The sequence below is a fragment of the Seriola aureovittata genome, chromosome 20, assembly GCF_021018895.1.
Source record: "Seriola aureovittata isolate HTS-2021-v1 ecotype China chromosome 20, ASM2101889v1, whole genome shotgun sequence".
Taxonomy (NCBI): domain Eukaryota; kingdom Metazoa; phylum Chordata; class Actinopteri; order Carangiformes; family Carangidae; genus Seriola; species Seriola aureovittata.
In genome coordinates, this window is record NC_079383.1 from 16,166,864 (window position 1) to 16,186,138 (window position 19,275).

At 39.7% G+C, this 19,275-nt stretch overlaps 1 protein-coding gene across 1 annotated transcript in view; it reads left to right on the forward strand.

Annotated features, from left to right (window-relative positions):
- Positions 1-19,275, forward strand: part of malrd1 (MAM and LDL receptor class A domain containing 1) — a 50,958-nt gene that overhangs the window by 2,711 nt on the left and 28,972 nt on the right. Inside the window, exons 5-18 of the mRNA XM_056365089.1 lie at positions 1,889-1,985; positions 5,061-5,195; positions 6,236-6,388; positions 8,283-8,388; positions 8,983-9,350; positions 9,501-9,946; positions 12,854-12,941; positions 13,043-13,222; positions 13,409-13,565; positions 15,022-15,178; positions 15,291-15,401; positions 16,907-17,120; positions 17,224-17,471; positions 18,978-19,266. Coding sequence (XP_056221064.1) covers positions 1,889-1,985; positions 5,061-5,195; positions 6,236-6,388; positions 8,283-8,388; positions 8,983-9,350; positions 9,501-9,946; positions 12,854-12,941; positions 13,043-13,222; positions 13,409-13,565; positions 15,022-15,178; positions 15,291-15,401; positions 16,907-17,120; positions 17,224-17,471; positions 18,978-19,266 — 2,749 coding nt within the window. The remainder of the gene's footprint in view (positions 1-1,888; positions 1,986-5,060; positions 5,196-6,235; positions 6,389-8,282; positions 8,389-8,982; positions 9,351-9,500; positions 9,947-12,853; positions 12,942-13,042; positions 13,223-13,408; positions 13,566-15,021; positions 15,179-15,290; positions 15,402-16,906; positions 17,121-17,223; positions 17,472-18,977; positions 19,267-19,275) is intronic.

Below are 19,275 nucleotides of genomic sequence, written 5' to 3' on the forward strand. Positions count from 1 at the left end.
CATATAGTAAGTACTGAAAATGTTGTCATTTTGTACAGAATGGTATTGATATAGATGCCGTATTTGCTGATATAGTGGGTATTAACTGTAAAAAATGCCGTAGGCCTATGTTTCCTTGAAACTGATAAAGTCATCACAGCAGGAATGAGCTGCATTTTATGTGCGTTGAGGGGGTACTGACCCAACTGGACCCTTCAAAGGCCATCTGGAGTCCTATAAAACCTGCTGTTTGTGTCCTTCCTATACCCTCAGACAATGTCAGTGTGTCACCCTTCTCCCCTTCTCTGCCTTCACCATCTGTCAGTGAGTGCAGCCAGCTCAGCTTCATAACACAGCTTAACCAGCACAGGGAGTAAAGAGAGGTCAGCTCCCCTGTTAACAGTTACTTCCTCTCCATTAATCCACTTCCCGTTTCAAAGGCAGTTTAGTTAAGAGGGTTTTTATTTACCAGGGTGATTTCGGATGATTTTAACTCCAGCCTGTTGGCTTAATGATCTGCACTTTTTCACCGACTTAAATCCTCCAGTGTTTTCTTTTTCTTTTAAACTTACTTAGAGTTATTTCTTTGGACATCTTTATTAAGATTTGACCATGTTTAATATAATATGCGTGTGTAAACACAGAAAACAGAAAATCCAGTCTTGGAGTATTTTTGTAGAGCTGCTGCCACTGAGAATAATTAAGGGACTCTCTGGATATAAACTCCACCTTTTTTCTGAAGGGAACATCCACTACATCAGATAACCACACCAGCTTGGCTGAAAACTACTCAAAGCTCATTTTTAGTACCAGCTGAAATTAAAATTGTGTTTGAATGCATTTTCACATCACCCATAACGACACAATGCACCATTTATTTAGATTAGTCATAGATGATGGGTTATAAAACTCCAGTTGTGTCGATAAACCTGCTGTTGTGTGGACTTTGATTTTTACCTTGTGGTGTGTTATCTTGTTTTACTAGTTTCTATCTTTTTGATTTCATTCCTATATCTTTGTTTTTATCATTTGTTTTGTGTAAAAGACTTTGTCCTGGAAAACCTTGAAAACAGTTGACCAGTTTTCCAGTCATGAAAACCACATGGAATATAAGAGAAAAAGTAAAATGTGCTTGGAAATTATTTCAACTTTTCCTATTTCCAGGCAAAGTCATGTTCAGGATCACGTTGACTAGTTTATGGACGACAGTAGTTTGAATAGGCTACTATCGGTTTTGTTTGGCAATACTGTGAATGCACACACGTAAGTCACTGCTGGCTGCTAACTGTGGTAGTTTTTACTAAGTTTATTGATTAACGTATTCTTCCCAACTTGTAACTGTTGAATAATGCGTTAGCACGTTTGGTTCAGTTGCTCAAGTTGACGCGCTTGCTAGCTTGTTTTACATGTAGCGAAATGATTAAGGTTTGTGATTCAATTCTGGTGGAGCAAAGGTTTCGACTGTGTGCTGGGTCATTGCTGAGAGTTGCATAGTAATAAATAGGAAGCCCGGGTCAATACAATGAATGGGAGCCTAACTGTATGTTTGTCAAACACCGGCTAAAATATTCGCTAACGGCACCTTTTTACTTTGCTAGCATCGTTGTTAGCATCACTACAAACCCAGTGCTGCGTTGTTCAGGTAAAGCAAACCATAATATGGCATGAAATGTTTAACTTTTGTAGGTTTCTCACAGTGGGTGTGATTAAACTGGTTAAAGACTTCCCTTCCTATTACCAGTAAAGGGCTAGCTCATCATTGAAAATTTACAGGAACCCTGCTTTGTAAAATTTGTTCTAAAAACTGTTATAGAAAAAAACTTCTTAATTTTGCTATAGACAAATAGACTGTGTAGAAAAATAATAAAAGGGTGAATGATATCTTGAAGGTTTTCTGTGTGTCCAGCAGGTGGTTGTTCGAGGAGAACTTTCATCTGACAGCGAGGCCTCTGAGGTCCTGGCCATCGACGACCTATCCTTCAGTCCTGGCTGTCTGGCTGTGCCTGGTAGTGCTACCATTAATAACATCACTCTCCACAGAGGGACAAGTTCAGACCTTGACATTTTGAAATATCGCCACACATAAACAGACCGCCACAAACTTGTTTTGAATACAGATAACAGAGGGAAGACACTAAAGCACCCAGGATGGGATCCACAACAGAATAACTGAATCATTAAAATAGTGCTTACTAAACATTTCCCTACACTGAATACAGAGCAGTTTTGCCTGCTATAGCGCCCTGCCTGCAGCTCAGTGATGAATATCATACAGTTGAGCATCTTGGCTGGGAGTGTTTGATAAAGCACTGTCCACTTTGCGTTTTGGACAGAATTTTAACATGTTGCCTCGGTGATATACAGGTTTTTAGCTGCAAGCACAAACTGCCACATCTTTACAACTGCTACTATTCACCCACTACAGGATCACATTCCTGCTCTCTGCCTGTAAAACAAACAGATAATGAGCCGTATTTATTAATTGTCTCATTTAGGGTACAGTATGTGGCCTTCAGCTTTTTTAGGTCTCTTTCCTCGATGAAGCATCAAGGCTACTCTGACTGTAGAGTGGAGCCAGAACTATGTCACTGATTTGAGTAATATGTGAATGGTTGGAGCCAAAGCACCACAGTTTTTTACTTGCTAAATGATGAGCTTGAGCTTTAAATTTTTACTGAATATATACATTTTTAAAATCAAATAATTCCTGCTTCCATATCCATTCATTAATGACCATTGAAGGCCTTCAAGGAAGCTATCTAACCATGAGGTCAGAATTTGTGGTATTGAGTGAAATGTCTCTAAAACTAATGGATGAATGTTCCCTTCAGGATGAATGCCCCTCAGCAGTTCTCCTCTGCTCTATTGAGTATTATAGCATCTTTCAGCTCATTGTTTTGGAATTGTGGCTCACAGCCTTGGTTCATTTCCACCACTGTCATCAGCTCTCAGAAGCTCTGACAAATCCTCTGTATGCTAACTGCACAGCACCAAAAGTACAGACAGCAGTTATGTAGCTGATGAGTACGGTTTAGCATTCAACAGCTAAAGCACCACATATTTCCCTCAGGAGTTGGTGGAGACCAAAACAGAGCTCAGAGGAGAGATAATGCTGGACTGGTTATATTGGATTGCTAGGGTTTCTCTGTGTCTGCTGGATGTATAAAAAGGCAACTGTTTGTAACATGTTTACCATATCAACATTATTTTTTTGATTATAGAGAATTTTACAGCTCCTAATGGGGGTGTAAAATAGGTTAAACGAGAGTGAAGAATATTGTGGCAGACTTCAGAGTCTATTGGACTGTCTCCAGGCTTCGTTTACCATGTCTGAGTGGATGAGACAGGTCAGTGTCACCTTGGCACTTGGTCCCTTAGCTTCCATCTATCTTTTGCTCTCAAGAAGAAATGTTTCTGGGCTGTTAGCAATCTGGCCTGGTTAACCATATCAGAAACTTAATAAAAGCTCAGGGGCAAGGGCTAGTTAAAGCTCCCTCAGAGTCTTCTCACCTGCAGCTCCATAAGACTACATAATCTATTATTGTCAAAGCACCTGTCCCGAAGATATGTACCAATGGGTTTCACATTAAAATACCACTGACAGTTTACAACACAGGTAAGGTTTAATATGCATGGCACATCAGTGCATCCTGGCCCGTATCTGTGCAAGAAGACATGGATATTGTTTTGATATGTGGCCCACATATAATATTGCTAACTACATGCCATTATGGCCACTTAAAGAGGATTCTTTATGTCCCATGTCCTTTATAATTCACCGTATCTCGCACAGAGCCGGTGAATTTGTTGCACTCTATTACAGGGTTCATGGCATCAATGAATTTGGATTAAGTGCGCTGTCACAAATAATGGCAATATAACCGTTAAGTTCTGGCCTATGAATAAATGGATGCAGGATAAGTATAAGACAGAAACATGTTATTGTAAATTGTATTTCCAGCCAAAGTTTGACACCTGTTTTACACCCTGTCCTCATTAAATCACACTCCTCGCAAGTGTGAGTTGCTCCAAGGGTGTTTCCATGTCTGTACATGTTTTGGGGAAAAAGCAGGCTACTGTATAATTTATTATGGCTGTTCTTTGACATGCCTAACTCACATTCCCAGATGCTGTTGCCTGGCTAGGTCTTTTCTGACTCCTGAGAATCTCTGGTCTACCTTTATTATTTTGTCAGATATTTGTTCTTGATGAGTGAGTTAGGGAGATACTATTCAGAGGTGTACAGAGGCATAAGACCAGCTACGTGGTGAACATAGTATCTAGCTGCTAGAACTAAAAGAAGAGTGAATATTAGATTCCCGCTGACCAGGTAGATAGAAACAGAACTCCATCCAACCAACTATTTATGAGTATACTCTCCATGATGACTTCATAAGGTGATATATGTTGACATTGTGTTGGCAGCCTGATCCACTGCGGTGGGGCAACTTTTTTATTAGTACATGGAGTTTGGTGACCTGTATTTGGCTCAGTTCATGTTCAACCTGTCGCCACAGCCATATTAAGTGAAATACCTCTTATCAGTTGTGTTTATTGCTTTTCCTTTCTTTTCTTTTTTTTTTTGAAAGACTTTTTCTTTAAAAGAAAAAAAAATAGTTTCTACTGAAATCTCAAACTATTTAAAGACTTTAAAATAGCCAGACAAAAGCCATTCAAAAATTGGACAGTAATTCATTTATGATTCCACTACTTCTCATAAGCAAAATGAAATTAAGTTAATTTGAGAGATGGAGTCCTAGATGTACTATTGATCAAAATATGTGAACATCATTCATTACTTCACAATTGAATCTAATCTTCCTTAACAACACTTATATACTTACTCTTCTCTGGATGCAGCTAAACTCATCCATATTAATCCACTGTGATCTCCTATGAGTGCTTTCTATTGATGAAATCACATGATAGGAGTCAGTGATAACAACTGTAACTCTTTGTATCTGTTGGGTCTACATTTGATTTAATAGCTGTCAGTTATCAAAGTGCCTCTTGCAATTGAATACTGTAATTACATCAAAATGTTGGTTGTATTAATCTCTCATGTCTGATTCATGTGGCAGAGAGCACTGCACCCCCTCCTCCTGTCTGCCCTCCCTCGTGGTTTGCCTGTGGTGGTGTTGGAGATTGTATCGAGGAAAGCAAAGTGTGTGACTTCACCCCAGATTGTCCCCATGGAGAGGACGAAGCCAGCTGCCGTAAGAACCTTGTTGCCAAGTAACACATTCAAATAATCCACATCCCATTTGTACATTTGACTGAGCGCAGGGTGGTGGATTTGTACTCATCTGCCAGGATGACGACAGTGGTTGAGGGCACACTCAAAGATCGGGTGTTTCCAGTTTTGCAGTTTTCGTTTACTAGTATGAACCACAGTTGCACGAAAAATTCGTTTTTTTTTTGTTTTTTGTTTTATGTCAGTTTGGCATTGTGGACAGGTCCAAATACTACAATGCCTATGAGCCTCGGCTGCCATTGCAGGTCAGAGGTGCACATTAGGGTGGGAATTCATTCAAAATGCTTTTTTACTGAATATGTGAACAAAACAGGTGCTATTGCTGCTCAAATTAATCCAGAACTGAAACAACACAGCTTCCGCCTGCTGTTAGCAGTGAATGTAATAATGTTTTAAGCATTGTGATTCGATGTCTCTTTCTGAAATGCACCTTGGGAGTTGCAGTTAATCTCTTTCTCGAAGCTTTTATGTACAGGCTCGTACCTTTTTAATCAAAGAACCAAATATTTTCTACAGCAGTTCTTCATCTTTTGCACTGATCATTCAACCAGGAGAGTTTCCTGGTCAGCTGTTTACCATTTAACATGGTCTAAAAATCAATAGGAGTTTTTGAATGCATCACACGATCTTCTTCAGCAGTTTGACTTTACCCAGTTGTCTTGGAATTGCAGATCTTCAAACGTCTTGCACTTTAATGACCTCTCACCCATGTTGGCTTAAAAGTTGAAATTGAAAATCTATTGTTGACCATAGAAACACAAGTTGACACAACAATTTTACCACAAGGTCCATTAGTAATAATAATGATCAGAAACAATAATCATTATTGTCAGAAACATATTCCATGGCAACTGGGCAAACTCCATCTGCTGAGGAAAATCATGTGATGTGAGTAAAAGCTCCAGAACAACTGCTTTTGGATCTTATAGTGAGATTGTTGTTCCAAGGTCATAAATGAGCTATATAAACTTTATATAGATAATTTCCTCTCTACCCATTCAGCCGCTCAGTGTGACTTTGAGGATGGTTCTTGTGGCTGGTACGAGCTCACCCTTGGCGATGGCTTTGACTGGGTCAGGGGCTCATCTGTGGAGGTGCCTCCAGACTACAACAACTACCCCCCACCTTTGGACCACTCTACAAACAGCTCTGAAGGTAAAGAAACAATCACGCCAAACATGTGCAGTAACAATGCCAAAATTTGCCATATGCAGTTGCTGTTATCAGAAAATGTGATGAGCTGATAAGATGAATTGTGTCCAGGATGCTTGGTCAGAAATAACTGGCAAACGATAATATTATCTACAGATTAAATCAATGTTTTGTGGAAGGAAAGAAAATCCCTTTTTTGCGTGTTTTTAAGAGATAAGCACTTCATGGGGAAATGTGCTTTCTCAGCCATCTGAATAATGGAAAGGAAATTGACATATGCTGTACTGATTCTGCATATTAATGCGACATCATTCACTGAACGCTACACTGTACTCAATCTGAAACACTATTAGTCTTCCCTAGGTTTATGTGCCACAACATGTTACTGTATATTATGCCTCATTAGATCGTTATACATTTCTCTACATCAGTCCTCCAGTATAGATTTTAACTCTTTGCGGCACGGGGAATCTTGTTGCAGGCTGACTCAATCCATGCAGTTTTTTTTTTTTTAGCCGCACCATCTGTTTTTGTTATGTAATGAGCATGTACATGTAATGTTGTGTTGTATGAGTACGCTGTGAGAAGATGCTCTGTTAGTTTCAGACCCGGAGACTAGCCAGGCAGTAAAAGGAAGTAGAAATGAAGTCTCAGTTATATTCTGGGAGCATCTTGATGTGCTTCAAGCTCTGTGAAATGACACATATCCTGGTGGGAGCATCTGTTTCAAGATTTAGAAAATATTACTGTCACCATCGAGAGGTGTCTTTGTATTTGGTGGTGTTCAAACAGTATTTAGGTGCCTAGTATCAGCCAATATTCAAACTCAGTCACACCACCACCTCATACTGTGCAGTTCTGTGAGTGAGTTCTGCAATGCCATCCCACAAAGCCAAAATACACTAACTGTCACTGTACTGCTGTAACTTGAATTTCTCTCTACTTATCAATATTCTTATCTACTGATTACAAAATACAAAGTTTAGTTAAGACAAGGAACAACATTTTGCATCTGTTTTACCATTAAACATCCCATAGAAATTAGTGAAGTGTCTGCGTTATGGCATTTTGACATGACATCTTAATCAGGTGATTTGAAAAAAGAAGGTCTATAGATTCAACTGATTCAACACTGCGGGAATCCCAGGTCAACCCTGTTACATCAATATGTACATTTCAAATTATGTACAATATTAATCTCAAAGATATCTGAGGTGTAATCAAATGCTTAACTCCCTGAAGGAAAGATCTTCTGAATATAGTGATGTAGAAAGTAAATATAATAAATACAGTAGGCTACATCTTGATTAGACAATTGGGATTTCTTTTAATAATCAGCATAAAATTTAAAGGCATTACAGCATTGTGTACAGTTTGCCAGCCTGAACACATTAAACCCTCATTCTGAACTTTGTTTATAGGGAGGTGCATCTTGTTGTTGGCAGGAATGTGGTTTGATGCAATGTGTGAGATGAAATGGCCCTCTGCACTTTACTGCTGCAACAAGCTGCTATTTTGCATATTTGCAGCCCAGCTGTTAAGAATAAAGCCTTGCCATTGTCCTCTGACCCGTGTCATCAACAAGACCAAGTTACCATGGTGACTGCAGGTGACTTGATATGTTTTGTTTATCCCACAGTTCTGTTCTTGTTGAGCACAAAAATCCCACAGGGATAGGTATGTCTAAGTAGATGAATTTGACCCATCTGGCAACAACAACACTGTGCAAAGGGGCTTAGATGAATAGTAAATGAACCTCTCGACTTCTGCTTCCGTAACAGTTTTCATGTTTTTAAAGGTGACTCGCTGGCTCTCTAGCGGAAAAATGAGGAGATGTGCCTAATGAAGTAGATGCTGAATGTGGTTTGAATATTAATTGCTGTCTCATTCACTGCAGGCCACTTCATGTTTATATTGAAGAACAGCAGCAGTCTATATCCAAGAGCTGTTCTCCGAGGACCCTGGTTCCAACAATCGGCCTCTGGGTGTACCATGACCTTCTGGTGAGAGTCACACTGCAGCATGGCCGCCTCCATCATTTTTCTTGCTGGTCTACAAAGTTGTTCAACATGACTTTTCATCATAACCTGAATTATTCTATGTGTAGATCCACCTGCAATTTTAACCCATTTCCATTTGCTGTCTCTCTACTTTGGTGTTTTTCCTTGATCTTTCTCCCTTTTTGTCCAAACATTATTTCACCTATCTCAGCTCTGTTCTCTCAGCATCTCTTATTTCACACCCTCGCACAATGAGAAGATTTGCATCTGATTCTGTCGTGTTTTGACAGTTTAATGGTCCCTAAAAATTTATGTCAAGTGACAGATGATATTTTTCCCTTTGCTTGATTGGAGGGGTACTCCTGGCAGCAAAGTGCCAGAGGTTTATAAATTTCATTTTTTTACACAGAGTAAGCAAAAGCCCTCATGTATTATGTTCAACAAGCATATGCATTATCACAAGAGCAATCTGTGATTTACAGTATCTCGTATAGGAATGATTTCACACTTATAATACCACAGAATGCACACATTGCTATGCTGGAATGTTGTTGTCAGTACAATATTTTGCTTCCATCTCTCCCTCATCTCCTTCAGGCATTATAACTCAGGTATATCCGTGGGGGCTGCTGACATGTACCTTCGAATCAATGGAACCCACAACAACACGGTCATATGGAGAGCCTTGTACGACCAGGGAACTCGCTGGAACCAGGTCACGGTTCAGCTGGGGCGTATCACCCAGCCCTTCCAGATCGCTCTGGCTAAGATCAGCCTTGGCGTGTTCGATGGGATCTCCGCCTTGGATGATGTCACCTTCAACAACTGTTCGATGCCCCTAGCAGTGGCAGAGTGTCCCCCGCACACCCATTTCCACTGCGTGCGCACCAAAGCATGTGTGGAGCACCTGCAGCTGTGTGACCTTGTTGATGACTGTGGGGATGGATCAGATGAGGAGGGATGTTGTGAGTTCCAACAGTTGCTTATGGTTACAAGAAATAAGTACTCTGATACTATAACATTAGGTCCTGCATCCAAAATCCTGATATAAATGAACAGAATTATTAGCTTTAGAATACCCTTAAAGAAATTCATTTTTTTGTCATGTCACACAGCTCCAGAGCTGCAGTGTAACTTTGAGCACGGGCTGTGCAGCTGGAAACAGGAGCAGGGTGGAGGAGATGCGTTTGACTGGACCCGCATACAAGGGGCCACTCCTTCCTTTAACACAGGGCCCTGGAAAGACCACACACTGGGCACTAGGTACGGCCACTATCTCTACATCGAGTCATCGGCCCCCCAGGAGTTCAAGGACACGGCGGTGTTACTGAGCCGAGCCTTCCATCCCACCCACCAGCGTGGCAATGACCCCTCCAAGTCCCGCCACCATTGTGTTTTCCGCTTTAATTATCACATGTTCGGGTCACATGTGTTCTGCCTGGCAGTGTATCTGAGGACCACCTCCGCAGGCCGGGGTCATATGCTCTGGGTACGATATGGAGACCAAGGAAACTTATGGCACAGGAAGACTCTCTACCTCACCAGCGCTCGGCCTTTCCAGGTAACTAATCAACAATATAATGCTCCAGAAATTGATGCAAAATGGTTTGTTTATGCTTCTGACTTATAGAACCGGACTCACTGAGTACATTTACTTCCACATTGTATTCTGTTTAGAGTCTTATTCTGGTTTTGATCATATTTGGGATCTGGTATTTACATAGATTCAGTCAGGACTGACTGAGTTACGTAACAGTTGAGAATCTGACTGCCTGAGCTTTTCCATCTAATCGTCAGTTATGGAAAATAAGATGAAGAATAACATTTGTTCTCTGCAATACCATTAGCATGTAGGTCATTATTATGTTGTTAATCATTATAATTTTTTCTTTACTGACTAACTACAACTTAACTTACACTTATAACAGATGGATAGGGTGTTTACATGGTATAGTGTGCTGTTTTTTATCAAAGGAATCAAGCTTGCATTAACAGGTTTCTCATAACCAAAGACTGAAAGTACCCAGGTTTCTTAAAGCTGAATGTGATGTTTAAGTGTGTAAATAATAACCAGGATACTCCAAAAAGTCATTTCACGTCCCCTTATAACATATAAAGTACATTATAGGATTATTATCAATTATATTTTATTTAAATTTTAAAGTAGTATTTGGTATTAATCATCATTATATCATCATATTTTAAACCCTGGACATATTTTAGAACTGCTAGAAACTTAGTTGTCAAATTAATGTAGTTGATTGAAATATTTCTTCTGACATGCAGTGGAGTAGAAGTATGTAAGTATTATGAGAAGAAGTTCTATAAGTACAGAACATGAGAAAACATTCGTAGTTTCTTTGCACCAATGGTTAAGAGGTTATTCTTAGTTTAAACACTATATTATCTTGTAGCAATATCACATCCCTCTCTGAATCATTTGCATTCAGTCCCCTTGAGTAATCAAAGACAGACGTGCAGAAATGAGCTTCAGGTAAACACAGTTCCCTGGCAGGCAACAATGAAACGCTAGTGAAGCATAGAGTGTGTATTTAAGAGTGTACTCCAGCATTGCAAGATGAAGCTCTATTTAATAGCTTCACTGCTCGACATCGATCCCTCAAGATGGATGTTCTGTTGTCATTACTCATGAGTGAGTTTAATTTGACAGGCAGTTAAAGACTTTTCCTCCATTATGCCATTGAAAACAGGAGCTCTGTTTGTCAAGTTAATTGACTTCAGAAAGGGTAAAAGTGAAAAAAAACAGAGACACTGATGAATTAAAATAAGACTCGGCCTGATCCATTTGCTCACACAGTGGGCATATCGCCACAAAATGACAAAGCATAATGATTTGACATCAAGATAGCAAATTGTACCAACGTACTTCCTCTGAATTTGCACTGAGATTTAATGTGACCAATGTAACCACAACTAATTCATATCTTCCACGTGAAAACAACACTGTCTGAGCATAGAGCGCCTAAAGAATTTAAACACGCAAAAAGCAACAGTAAGCTACAGAGCAGTGAAGTTAATTAAATACTTTCCAAGGCAGCAATTGGAAATGGCTGATTATTGGTAAAATATTTCAAACCGTGTTTGCAGAACACTGCTGCTTGAATCATGCTAATGTGAAATTCTGAAAACCTACAGTAAATACTCACACAGTGCCTTTTCCAGATAATTAACATTTAACAGCCTTGCTTTGTTTATTAGATATGCTAATTCGGCAGTGCACGTTCACTAGACTGATTATCATCAGAAAACATGTTCTTACTTTTGAGGTTCATGCTGTTTTCCTTCAAAGCTAATATCAGACTCTCATCGTACCATATTTCCAAATAATGTTCTGCTCCTTGGCAATGACGCAAAGCAATCAAGCCAGGTGACTGCTGACACAACTTATCTGCCCCAATAATCTTTAAGCTAATGATTTGTTGCATGGGGAAACTGATAAACCTTATGCTCAGGAAATGTAGCAAAGTCTACTGGTAAGAAAGTAAGTAAGGAAATCCATGCAAACACTTTGGCGATTTGTAGATAATAGGTTATCTTCACAAAGATGTAATTAGTACCAATACTGGTTACACCTGTGCTTTTCCTATAACTACAAATCAAAATGTCTTCTAAAGGTTAATTAGGTACAGTTATGTGGTATTCTGGCAATATATGAGGTTTTCAAGTATTAACTGTAAATATGTTTTCACATAGGAGAGGATAAAAGCATGTATCCTGGCTTTGAGAAACCTTAAGGCTGGATGAAGTACATTAGAAAAAGAAACTGAGATAAATGTAAATATGCTGGTAACTAAACCAACTGACAAAGCCAATGTTAGCTTGAAAATGTATGACTCATTTAGACTGAAGAGTAACAGAAGTAACAGCTAGCTAATATGTAATATTGTTGTGTCTTTCTTGATTGATTTCTGGCTGCATTGGTAAAACATGAAAACAGGCTGGCAGACACACAGCTCTGGCTTTATGAAGTTGTAAGGGCTAATATGTTAGCAGTGCGTATACAGTTGCCTTATACACCTGAGCTGCAGCAACATTAGCATTCATTTTGGGCTTTTTTTTTTTTTGGCCGCCCAACAAGTGTAAGTGTAAGTAATATCCACTCTACTCTTTCCTGCTCTGGTATCCACCAGCTCCTGACAAAATATCTGGGCCTTATGGTTGCCAAACAAACTTTTTCACCAACTAGCTAACGGTTAACAGCTACCTTAGCTTGCTTATAACATCATATGACCCATTTAGATTGAAGAGTATGTCTAAGTTATATTTGTTTCATAACCAATTTATACATTAGTAAGGTAAAAGTGAAGACATTTCTTAATTTGTTATTGTACAACTTGATTAAGTTTCTAAATCACTTGTTTCAAAAAAAGCTAGTGTTAACTACAATGAACTTAGGAAGCACACAAAAGAGATGGATTTACAAATTATTCACCTTCCTTGTTGCCAGATTTTTATTGAAGGAACAGTAGGAGATGATTTCAATGGGGACATTGCCATTGATGACCTTTCCTTCCTGAACTGCGTCCCGTATGAAGGTAAATGAGTACGCCATAACACAAGAGATGGACTCAAACAGTTGAGGTTTGTCTTTCCATCTCCACTGTTGATTTGTGTTTTCTACCGTGCCCTCTTTTAGGAGAGCTCCCCCCGCTGAATACCACACCCCCTGCAGTGACCACTCCAGCCCCCACACTCCAGCCTAACAACTGCCCTGATGGAGAGTTTGCATGTAGGGCACATGGGGAGTGTGTTCCCCAGAGCAAAGAGTGTGACTTCAGACCTGATTGCTCTGATGGCTCTGATGAAATAAACTGCGGTAAAATGTCTTTTCTTCTCTCAGAATTTCTGCATAATCACACACCACTTGCATATTTTTTTCACAGTGTTTCTGTGGTCTTTCTTTTTTCTTTTTCCAATTTCCCTCACATTCCCCTGCATTTTTTTCCTCTGTCATCTTTCCCTTATTTATTATTACTATTATTTTACCTCTATCTTTCTCCAGTGAAGGAACTGTGTGATTTTGAAGGCGGTGACACATGTGGTTGGAGGATTGTCAACCCGTCTTTGGTCCCAAAACATGCATTTCGCTGGTCACCTGATCAAGGGGAAAGCATTTATGATGGAGAGCAGTACCATCGTCCTATTAATGATCACACCCTGTGAGTACCAACAAAATTGACTATGGTGGTCGTTGAATCAGTTAGATGATAGAGAAAAAATAAAGTTGCACCTACAGTCAATTTTCAAGCAAAAATGCCAAATATTTGCTGATTCAGGCTTCTCAAATCATGAATGATAATAAAAATCTTAAAACATTGCAAGTATCTCTCTGTACCTAAAATGATCACAAATGTAGAAAAGCTAAATAACAAGTAATGAGAAAGGGTAGAAAGTAAAAACTTCAAATTAATCATTTGCGTGTTCTGTGTTTTACATATTATCTTTTCTTTGTACTTAACTAAAAGCAAAGACATGAGAAAAAATGGACTGTGAGGCTGAGTGAGCATGGCCCATTTATAGTGGATAGACAGTGACCTGATTGTCCTTATCTATGTTTTATTGACTGGACGGTGAGAGCAGAAAATGGCAGTGCACTTTGACCACTACATTTCAGTAATTTCTTCTCTCAGCCAGAATTGGCGACACTATCTTATTTCATAACCTCTCTGTCTGGCTGCGCCTCCTTCTTCCTCACTCCTACAGCAACTGTGACTGACTCCCAATCGATAAGGCATGAGTGAAATGGAGAGGCGAAACTGTGTCTTATTTAACCCAAGCAGAGCCATTCCTCTTATGGAAATTTAATAAAGTGAGGCAAAGGGGATGGGGCTGATATAAACATGGTGCTGAGAGAGTGAGGATGATGAGGCCAGTAGAGGCGATTATAGCACTATTCATCTTACTGCTGTTGGTGGACCATTTTGTGATCGACACTTATATAACTTGATGACTTATAGAAGCAATCAATAATGTTATGTAAACTGTGGTCATGGACTGCACATAAGATAAACAAACAAAGACAATCTTCACAATTTAAAAGGTGAAACTACAGAATGGTTGCTTTAAAAATGACTTAAATGTCCGATTGGTTATCAAAATTATTAACAATTTTTAATTGATTAATCAGCTAACTGTTTCAGCTCCAGTTGTCTTTACTGAAAGAACATGCGTCTGTATGGTAGCAAGTGCATTGAAAATAGGATGAAGATAGTCTTAGGGGACAAACAAGTGACAATTTCACAATGCAAGATATAACAGGATTTGCTCAATGTAAAAAAAAGAAAAAAGAAAAAGAATTTCAAAAAGTGCGTTCCAGAAAAAAACTGGAAGCTTAACCTGAAAAATACACATCAGTTGTCAAAGTAGGAAAAGGTGGCACACTCTCAAAGAGTTGAGCGTCTGTGCATTGTCATGTTTTATTAAAATGTCCTTGTTGATATGGGGCCTTTCTCAGAGCCGCAGGAGTGTTCACATGGTTGCATATACATATACGAGCCAATCAAGCTAATGTCCTGATTTTACACATGTGTACAATGAACATGATTAACTCCTGGACTCACAATTTGAAGACATAATTGTGATATTATTCTGTATTTCCTGTCATTCCTGTGATAGAGGCAGCCCTGAGGGTTGGTATATGTATGCAGACAGTTCAAATGGCGGCTACGGACAAACCACTGACCTCCTGACACCTGTCATCTCCTCCACTGGGCCACAGTGCACCCTTGTCTTCTGGTACCACATGAGCGGATTCACTGTCGGATCACTTAAGGTGAGGAGAACAGACACACTCCGCAGAGAATAGTACTTGTTTCTGTGTACAGGGTCTCATCAGAATTGAGTCACAGAAATATTCTTATCTATTGCTCTTACAATATCTGCAGGTGCTGCTGAAGCACAGAAACATCACTCATGAGGTTTGGTCTCAGTCTGGTAACCAAGGAAACAAATGGAGACGAGGAGAAGTGTTTTTGGGGTTATCAAACAACTTCCAGGTCTGTAAATTATTGCTTAGAAATACTTTCAGATGTTTTGTATGGACATTCAGAGCACTGAAATGCGTTTACACAAAATTTTGCGCAAATATTGCCACACATATTTCATCAAATGTCTTTGTTTTGCTCCATCAGGTAATATTAGACACTGGTGAGACTTTACATGTCCAGTCTATAACATACCTTTTCTATTTAGTAATTTCTTCTCTCAGACAGAATTTGAGAGAGAGAGTGTCCAAATAACTTTCCTGTGACTCCCATGATTATCAATGAGCCAAATGGATATTTTTATTGGCAAAAGTATTACCAGAAGTATCTTTTTTTTTTCTGATTTTTGTAGGCGATAACATGATATTCACACACACACACAGTAGGCCTATACAATAGACAAATAATGTATAAAGCTTTCGTTCTAAATCAAACCATAGACTTATATGTCCTTTACCACAGATTGTTTATGTCTTTATTTATCTCTTAATATGTCCATAATTTGCTTTGCTCTGTTATGATTTTAGTGGAGGGCAAAATGTGCTTGCCATATATTATGACCAGAAATGTCTGACAATCACATATATAAAAAAAACAAACTTTGTCATAAAATGTCAAATAACTTGTGTTTTAAGTTACTCAGGATGTATTCATCAAGAAGCAAAAAAAAGTTGCTGCTTTTAATTGGCAGAAAAATCACCGGAAATATATGACTATTAAAATAAAAAAGGAGGGGTAGCTCGATAAACAATAAATTGTCATTACTGAGGCAGAGAATTAGTATAAATGGCCACATTAGTCATATGTTTCACAGGCTAAGTAGCAGACCAGCTTTTGTCATGATGTGTACTCCATAGTGGCTGTCATTATTATCATCATTATTATAATAATACACATCTGATTCAGATTATTGACATTCAGACTCACTGAAGGACAGACTCAAAAATGACTGTGCGCATCAGTGTAATTGACCTAATTTCAGTCACGGCAGGTTAAATTGGACAGGCTTGGCAGACTTGATGATCAATGATGAATTGATTGAGTCTAATTCATTCTAATGAGTCTTATTTTATGTGTGGCAGTAATCAGAGTTGCAATCCCTTCATGGTGTTTGTCTATTGAGGTTATTCACTGTCATTATGACCACACAGACAGAGACCCTGGGTCAGTCGTGGTGGCTTGATTGCAAGGGAGAATTATTTGCTTTGACTAAATACCTCGGCCTTTGCACATTTTCACATTAACCTTTCTACAGACAGAGTCAGATCTGCACTGATGGTACATCAGCAGCTGAAGGGCCTTTTCACACTGAACCTCTAAGAGTCTTTTTTAGATTCCAAGTGCTCTTTTCCTCTTCTATCTGAGCTCTTCATCAACTGTCTGCCCTAAGACACAGCATTCTGTCTCATTAGCAAAAACATGTCTGATAGTATTAGACATCAACCCTGGAGTCTGTGATTAAGTTTACATGACAGACAGGACCGAGAGTTGATCCGAGGTTTGTTGTCCTCTGTTAGGTGGTGTTCAGGGCTAAGCGAGGGATCAGCTACATGGGTGATGTGGTGATAGACGATGTCAGCTTCCTGGACTGCTCCCCTCCACTGCCTTCAGATCAGCCCTGTACACCTGAGCAGTACGCCTGTGCCAATAGCCACTGCATCCCTCAAGACAACCTGTGTGACTTCATTGACCACTGTGGGGACAACTCTGACGAAGACCCCTACATCTGCAGTGAGGCCTCCTCTAATGTCTGACTGATGATAGCCGCAGAAAGATTAATTTGCAGATAACTGGAAAGCTTGAATTGATTAATTTTTTTATTGCTGTCTTTCAGAGGGCTTTAGTGGACGCTGCAGTTTTGAGTTTGACCTCTGTTCCTGGCGCCAGTGCCGACAGGATGACTTTGACTGGCTAATCAAAGCAGGCAGCACTCCGACAGTTGGCACCGGGCCGTCAAGTGACCACACCCTAAGAGACCCCTCAGGGCACTACCTCTACCTTGAGAGCTCTTTCCCACATTCATTTGGAGACATCGCCCGTATATCAGGACCTGTGCTGAGCCGCAGGAGCTCTCAGTGCAAGGTGAGATCAAGGTCAAAGGGCAAAAGGCAGAGGGCAGGGGTCAGAGTGCAAATGCAGATACTGAATGACAGATTAGGGAGCAATGGTTTGATCAGTTTGAGGCTCAATGTAAATAGGAATTCACTTCCTAAATACTGCTTAAGTTTTCATTTTTAACCCATTCATCAAATTGGTAAATAACTTACTTTAATAACATCACATTTTGAATATAACTGATTTAAGACCATGTTCAGTTGTTTACTGACTATTTAGTTTAGTAAGAAGATCTCCCTGTGAACAAAGGTCATTTTCATGCGAGCTTCTGCACACAAGATTTAAATAAATAGATTTTACCAAATTAAATTACAATGCAGAAAACTACAACAATCCTGATGTGAATGTTGAAATGTATTTGGTGTATGTCACTTGAAGGCATTTTTTTCTGTTACGAAATAACAAAACTTAACACTAATGAGCTTGAAATTTCTGTCCTGCTTACTGGAGATAAATGCTTCCTTGAGGAAAAGTACACAATGAGCTGAATTCATCATTTACAGTAACTTCTTGGGTATTACATGCATTTGCTTTCTTGCTCAGAGTTAGATGAGAGGACTGATCCCACTTTCATATCTACCCATTATATAAAGCTATAGCCAGCAGCTGGTTATCTTAATTTAGCATAAAGACTGGAAGCAAGGGGAAGCAGCTAGCCTGGCTCTGTGAAAAGGAAAAAATCTGCCTAGCAGCACCTATAATTTTACCAATTAACATCATATGTTTTCTTTGTTTAATCTGCACAAAAACCGAAGTGTAAAAATGAGAGGTTGTGGTTTTACAGGGACTTCCGTGCTAGACTGTTAAACAAAGATTTAGAGATCTGATGTTTCTAAGTGTTTCCAATATTCATGCTAAGTTAAGATAACCACCTGCTGGCCTTAGCATGATATTTAGCGCACAGTCGTGAGAGTGGTGAAGATTTCTTTTTCTCAAAATGTCACACTACTTGTGAGGATTTCCAGCAGAAGTGAATGTTAAAATACCACCACTGAATCAGTCATTCATATACTTGCAGCTGGAAATGTGATGTAGCTAAACAGGTAGGTGTGCCTGTTTTTCTGTGTGGGTCCTCCGAGGTGTCAGCCTGATGTTCCACGGGGAGAGATCTCTTGATTGACTGCCCAGTTTGCTCTGTGCCTCGTGTATGTCTTATCCCACTCATGACCTGTCCATCAATCACGCAGTCACACTGTAGGGAGGGCTGTGTGGGAAGTGAGAAGAAGAGAAGGACGGGCGGTCTTGTCTGCCGAGATGGAGGGTGTAGTTGTGTTGCTGTAGCTCATGAACACGCTTCCATTTGGAGAGGAAACCTATAAGACATATCACTGCCTCTCTGCTGCATGATGCACCATTGTTCTGCAAATGAGAGGAGAATTATATCAATGTGTGGATTAACTCAGAAATCATCTCTACACTCTGAAAGTCATTGCCTTATTTTAACAGATTTCTCCTTTTCTGTCCTTTGTCCAGATGCGTTTCTACTTGCACATGTCTGGAGACGGCATCGGGACCCTAAGCGTCTTCATGATAAGTGAAGGAAATCTTGATCTCCTGATGAACCTCACAGGAGATCAGGGCAACTACTGGCAGATGAGGGAGATCCCGCTGAACTACGCAAGGGACTTCCAGGTCATGTTTGAGGGCAAAGTGGGCCGAAGTTCAAAGGGTGACATCTGCCTGGATGACATCACCTTCTCTCCAGAGTGTCTGATTGCCTCCTCAGATAGATTAGAGGACAACACTCCTCCGCCTCCTGCAGGTATACACT